The sequence below is a fragment of the Musa acuminata genome, chromosome BXJ2-1 (genome assembly GCF_036884655.1).
Source record: "Musa acuminata AAA Group cultivar baxijiao chromosome BXJ2-1, Cavendish_Baxijiao_AAA, whole genome shotgun sequence".
Taxonomy (NCBI): domain Eukaryota; kingdom Viridiplantae; phylum Streptophyta; class Magnoliopsida; order Zingiberales; family Musaceae; genus Musa; species Musa acuminata.
The window spans coordinates 10,039,951-10,047,087 of NC_088338.1; the positions used below are offsets into that span (position 1 = coordinate 10,039,951).

Genomic DNA, 7,137 nt, shown 5'->3' on the forward strand with positions numbered 1-7,137 from the left:
GTCGCAACCATGTTGTGTGGATCACCGCTAGAGAGAAGGACACTTGACCTCCTTCACCCTCTTCTAGAGATTTGCAAGGATTCATGGATATACGATCTCCCTAGGTAATACAATCTTTCATATACATAATTTTAAGTTTCTCAATTTTTGTGCACCAATCTTCGCACGATGGTGAACACATATTTTGGGAAATTAGGGATTTTATTTTTAATATTCTTCTACTGCGCATGTGATATTTCCCCTAGATTTTCCAACACATGAGCGAGCATTCCTATGATATTCAATGCCCTTCTTCTAGTGCCAAATTATTGAGGGGATGCATCATGGACGGTCGAGTTAGCCCAGCTTGGTCTTGTCCCAAAGGTGTAGAGACTTTCGAGGAACCCTTGTGGTGGTCCTAGTGCGACTAAGGTGGTCTTCGCATAACCTTGACCTATCTGAGGTGGTCTTGAGATCAAGCCGAGGTGGGCTTTTTGGTGGGTTATTGCGCAAAGGTTAGTGTCGGGAGGAATTTTCTGACCCAACTCCTCTAATGCACAAGATAGTTCCGAAAATTACATAGGGTGTGAGAGGTTTTTGGAAAGAGGTCTGACTCTTGGGCCGACACCAGGGGTCGGCTTTATCCTTGACCAACTAAGGAGATCCTCCATAATAGCCCCAATGTCTCCCTTAGTGTTTTGTTTGTAGAGGTGATATGTTCGAACGACCCCCTATGAACTATTGTCCATGGGGGCCGATAGAGAGATAAACAGGCCCGAACAACCTTCATGAACTATTGGCCACAGAAGTTGATAGGGCCAGTCCAAATGAGCTCCCGTAGATTATTATCCATAGAAATCAACAAACCATAACTACCCACCATGTTATTTCCTAGTGGGTGATTCGACTTTTTTCTTCAATGTTAGCGATTTTAGAATGATTAGTTGGTGGACGGGGATTGGTTACCAAAATATTTTCTATCAGACTTTATTAACTTAGAGAATGGGAATGCTCATGAATTCCATCTTAATTATTGCATTAGTATTAGAAGGAAAAAATTATTATATTATACTATGCTTTATTCATGATAAAAGCAGTATTACGTAGATATCAATGTAGCAAAGGCTATATTATGAGGTTGTCTAATTAGAACTTAATTGTGAATGAAATATGTTTGATAGCAGCGATCAAATGGTCAAATGATTAACTCACATGATAAATCATAAGAGGTGTGCAATCATTTTGATACAAAATTAGAAGAAAATGTCCTATTCCATAGCACAATATTCATCTCTAATACCTTAATTATTGTTGTCTACTTTAGAAAACAATTAAATGAGACATATATATTTTTTTAAATCTCGAATGGATGCATTTTATGGAATGAGGAGACAACGCTTTGGTTGCCCATATAAGAGTGTCAAACTCATGAGTTGGAGGGAATTGAGGCTTGTTGACATTAACTGCCTACCTTAGGTTTGTTGGATGCATGAGATGCTTCAAAGTTGAGGCATTCCAACTTGAACCACTCGTATAGGATTGTCAAACATATGAGGGTGTTAGATGCACAAGAGTCTGAGAGCGAGCTAACTTCAATCACTCATGTAGCATATGTAGACGAATTAGACATATGAAGGTGTTAGTGGGTGTCGAATGCATAAGAGGTATGTTGTTGTTGAGGCATACTGACTTTAACTATCTACTAGTAGCGATCAGACATATGAAATATTTGAGGGTGTTATGATGTGTGACTTGGACCACTTGCAAAGAAGGTGTTAAATATATAAGACATACAAGAGTATCTTAGAATGCCAAGGTGAACTATCTCTACATAGGTTTCAAACGCATAAGACGTATGAGGGTATCATTGCATGTAGACTTGAACTGCTTGTGTACGGGGTTGTTAAATACATAAGACAAGTAAGGGTATCGTGACAAGTGACACAAGCCACCTATGTAGTAGGTGTCAAATGCAAGAGATATACGAGGGCATTATGGTGTGTGGAGTTGATTAATTACATTAGGGGTGTCAGACAAATGAGATGCACAAGAGCATTTAGGTGTATTGACTCTAATTGTTCATGTAGGGCCATCAAATGTTCAAAGGAGTTAGATGCACTAGATCTAGTCGCGCGTTAGGGTGTGTCGACTTAAATATTGTAGATAGAGTGTCTCAATCACATGAGATGCACGAGAGATTGGGGTGTGCAACTTGAACCACACATGTAGGTGGTGTTGGATACGAGAGGCGTAAGGGCATCAAGCATGTGGACCTAAATTGGCTACAAAGATGGTGTTAGACACATGAGATACACGAGATCATCAGAGTATACTGAATTGTTAGTATATAGGCTAGAGACACATAAGACATGAGAGGCTATCATGATGTCTGAACTCAAATCATCAACATAGGGGGTGTTGAATGCATGAGACACACGAGGGCATTGTGTAGCATAGACTTGAATATCCTGCATAGTGGGTTTTAAACACATAAGAGATATAAGGGCCTTAGGAGCATGGCTACTTGAATAACCTAAGGGGGTGTCAAATTTGTTAGATGTGTGAGGGAGTCATGAATGCCAACTTAAAGTGCCCATATGGGGGTCTTGGATACATAAGATACATAAGGCCATCGGGGCTTGCCAATCTTTGATCACTCACATAAGGGTGTCATAAACATGAGATGCACAAGAGTATCAAGGCATGCCATTTGAATTGCCCATATAAAGGGGTGTTAGTCACATAAGATGCACAAGGGCACTAAGGCATGCATTGAACTATTTATGTAGGAAGTGTTAGATATATTAGAAGCATGAGGGCATTAGAATGTATTGACTTGAACTACCCATGAAGGGCGCAAATGCAAGAGATGTATGAGCATGCGAGGGCATGCCAACATTGCTAACATAGGGATTGTCGAATACATAAGACATATAAAGGCATTAGGGCGTATTGTCATAAACTACTTATTTAGGGGGTGTGAGACAAATGAGATGTAGAGGGGTGTTGTAGCATGTTGACTTGAACATCCTCTTTATGGGGTGTCGAATACATAAGACATCCTCTGGATGCACCGACTTGAATCGCTTGTATAGAAGCATTAGACATATGAGAAATGCAAGAGCTTTGGGCATGCTGACTTCGACCACCTGCATAGAGGTGGTGTTAGATGCATGAGACACTCAAGGGTTTTGAGGTATTCCCAATTGAACTAAATGCATAGGGGTATTGGATGTATAAAACATGTGAGTGTGTGATGATAGATTGACTTGAACTACCTACATAGAAGTGTCAATCACATAAGACATGTGAGGGTATCGATGCATACTTATTTGAATCACTCACATATGAGGTATCAGATCGATTAGACATGTGAGAGAATCATGGCTACCGACTTAAACTGTCCATATAGGAGATGCCAAACGAATTAAATGCACGAGGACAACTATATTTACTAACTTTAAGCACCCAAATAAGGGTATTAGATGTCAGATACTTGTGAGGGCATTTGAGTATACTCACTTGAATTTCTCACATAGAAGTGTCGATCGTATCAAACATGCGAGGGCACCGATGTGCCTGCTTGAATCACTCGTATGAGGGTTATTAAATGAATTAGACAGATGAGGGTATTGTGGCTATTGAATTGAACCACTCTATATGGTGCATCAGATGGATTAGATGTGTGAGGATATCTAGGCTTGCCAACTTGAACTACCAAAGTAGGGTTGTAAGATATAAGGCACACACAAGGGCATCTAGGCATACCCACTTGAATATCTCTCATATGAGGTATCAAACATATGAGATGTGCGAGAGCACAAGGGGTTAGATATACAAGAGTGCTGCAACACTAGGGCATGACTTAAAACACTCACATAGGGGTAATAAGATGCACAAGACGTATGACGACATTGGAGTGTGTCTACTTAACCACTTGCATAGTAGATGTCAAAAGCAGAAGACATGCAAGAGTGTTGGATGTATAGACTTGAACAACCCACATAAAGGGTGTTGGATATATTTGAGTGTGCCATCTTGAATGACCCATGTAAAGGTGTTGAATGCATGAGACACATGAGGGTAACAAGGCTTGTTGACTTAAACCACTCTCATTGGCGGTGTTGAACACATGAGACACAGGAATGTCAAGGTGTGATGATTTGAACTGCTCGCATAGGGGTTGTCAAATATCTAAGGGTATTATCTATATAACAAATGAGGACATCAAGGTGTGTTGACTTAAATTGCCTACATAAGTATTGTTTAGATATATGAGTTGGGACTTGACCTGAACCACTTGTGTTGGTGTTGTCAAACACATGAATCATGCATCCACATTGTAATATGTCGACGTTGACCCACCACATAGACGATGTTGGATGCATGAGGGTATCACAGCTTGATGACTTAAATCACATATATAGAGGGTGTCAAATGCATAAATCATGCATGGGAATCAAGGCTTCCTAACTTGAACTGCTCTAGCAAAAGGTATTAGATGCATGAGACACATAGACATGTGATAGCATCACAACTTGTCAGCTCAAGTTCCACTGTAGAGCATGTGAGATGCATGACACATGAGGGCATTACAACATGCTAATCAAACTACCTACATAGGGGATACTAGACGCATGAGACATTAGGCATTAGAGCATGCTCACTTGAATCGCCCACATAGGAATGTCATATACATGAAATACGCCGGAAGTATACTAATTTGAATCACCCATTTTGGTTTTGTGATCATACGAGACACACGAGGATAGTGAAATTTGACGAGTTGAATGACTCGTATCGGGTGTATTGGAACATGAGACATATTAGGGTCAAGACATGTCAATTTGAGCTAGTCACATAAGGGGTATAAGATGTCCGAAGGCATCTAATACATAAGGCGCATGAGGGTATTTAAGCTTGTTGACTTGAACTATCCGTCTAAAAATTATCGAAAATATAAGACAGATGAGGTCATAATGTCATGAAATCGACTAACTAGATAGTTTTGGAATTATGAAATACATAAGGTATTATGGTTTACCGACTTAAACCACTTACGGTGTTGAACGAATGAGAAAATTGAAGCTAATTGATTTGAATTGCCAATAAATAGGGTTACTGACTCATGAGACATGAATCAATTCAATGGATGTCAAATAAAAATAAAGAAGGGAACTCCTACACCCAGTTAAAATATGAAAATAGGGGCTCTTAAGTAAAAAAAAAAAAAAGAGACAATCAATGGCTTTTTATAAATAATTAAATTTGTAGGTGTAAAAACAGAAACAACTGACTACATGCAATTTTGGTAAAAACAAATGAGAAAGTAAAATCCTCGGGACCGAATGCCAGCAGCATTTTCTCGACTAACGCATGAGAGACACCATATCAGCTGGCCAACTTTTCGGGGTGACTCGACCAAATCGGGCGAGAATGCGTTTACCACACGATGCCTATTTGGCGGCTTATTTGTCATCTGCCACTCTCTCTGGGTTCTTCCTGCATCTCCCCTCTCTCTCCTGCCACCGTGGTGGCAGAAGAAGGAATCCGTGGTTGGAGGAGCTGCCGAGATGCACAATACATCGCCGCCCGCCTACGTTCCCATCTCCGCCTACCCCGATCCAGCGCCCGTGCCCCCATCGCGGCCTTCCGTCTCGGAGGCTCGCCCTTCTCCGGCCCCCGGGCCGCCTAACGCGTCCTCTCCCGCCGCCGGGGCCGCCGACCTGGTCTCCAGCTTTAAGGAGCACGGCAGGGCCCTGATCTCCGCCCAGCGCCCGTGGCTGCAGCTTCTCGACGTCACCGCCCTCGCTCGCCCCGCCAGCGCCGGCGACGCTTGCTTCCGCCTCCGCCATAACATAGCCTACTTCCGCACCAACTACACCCTCTTCTGCCTCTCCGTCCTCGCCGTCTCCCTCCTCTGGCACCCTGCCTCCTTGTTCGCCTTCATCGCCCTCACCGCCGCCTGGTTCTTCCTCTGCTTCACCCGCGACCGGCCGGTCGTCCTCTGCGGCCGCCCGATCACCGACGGGACCATCCTCGGCGTGCTCTCCGTGGCCACGATCTTCGCTCTCATCTTCTCCAATGTCGGACCGACCGTCTTCGGAGCCATCATGATCGGGACAGTGATCATCTGCCTGCATTCGCTGTTCAGGGCGACGACGGACGATCGCTTTCTCCATGAAACAGAGGCCGCAAGCGGCGGATTGGTTGTCCCCGCTTACGGGATCGCATTATTTTCTTGACAATCACAACTTGATCAACCTAATTAGGGAACAGTTGGACCCAAGTTTCAAACAGTTGGAATGGGCCAAGTTTGAAACAGGTGGAATCGTCATGGCACTGTCTCCAATACTGTGTCAAACGATGGTACTTTCCAGACACAGTCTCCGAAGAATAATATTATATCCTTTCTATTATACTGTTGTATGTTTATACCTTTCATTGTCCTGTTAGTGAATTGTTGCACATTATTTTCTTGACAATTACAACTTGATCATATCGTTATTGATTACAGAGTATATCAAACTATTCTGTTCTGAAGTTAGGCTTAAGGGAATAGAGCCCATAGTAATTCTCAATATCAAATGGGACTGTGAGTTATTGTGTTTTGTATATATTTCTTTAAATTTATGATTAGTGTATACACATATATCCGAGTTTTTATGTAACATGTCAAAGAAGTTGGTCACTATCGACCCAACATTGTCACTTTCGACGCAAAATCGAAAAGGAATCAACCAACCATGCAAATTCAAATTTATGTAACATGTTAAAGAAATTGGTCAATGCAATTTTAGATTCAAGTGAATTTTTGATATCAATTATGTTATCTTTCTTATTCCAAGTGATGATACTTAGGCATGGAAGTATGATTAGAATGGGGTTGCATCTACCAAGTCAGCCAATAGATTTATATATAAGCTTGAAAGGTTTGACATCTTCCTACTATGCTAAGGGTGAAGGTCTTTTGTCGAAAGTTAATCGCAGCGTTGCTCCTAATCTTAGATAGATCGACCAATATGGGTATTGAAAATACTAGCAACTGCTTTTTGTGTTTGAAGAAAAAAAAAAGGAATTATTAATCATATTTTCCCACATGGCATGTTTTTCAAAATTATATGGAATATATGTGAACAAAGAATTAGAAGTATTTCC

General features: G+C 41.6%; 1 protein-coding gene across 1 annotated transcript; it reads left to right on the plus strand.

The window, feature by feature from the left end:
- The first annotated feature begins 5,552 nt into the window (after positions 1-5,552).
- On the plus strand, positions 5,553-6,224 carry LOC135597972 (PRA1 family protein E-like). The gene has a single exon (XM_065091485.1). The coding sequence runs from the start codon at positions 5,553-5,555 to the stop codon at positions 6,222-6,224; it is 672 nt and encodes a 223-aa protein (XP_064947557.1).
- Positions 6,225-7,137: the final 913 nt, after the last annotated feature.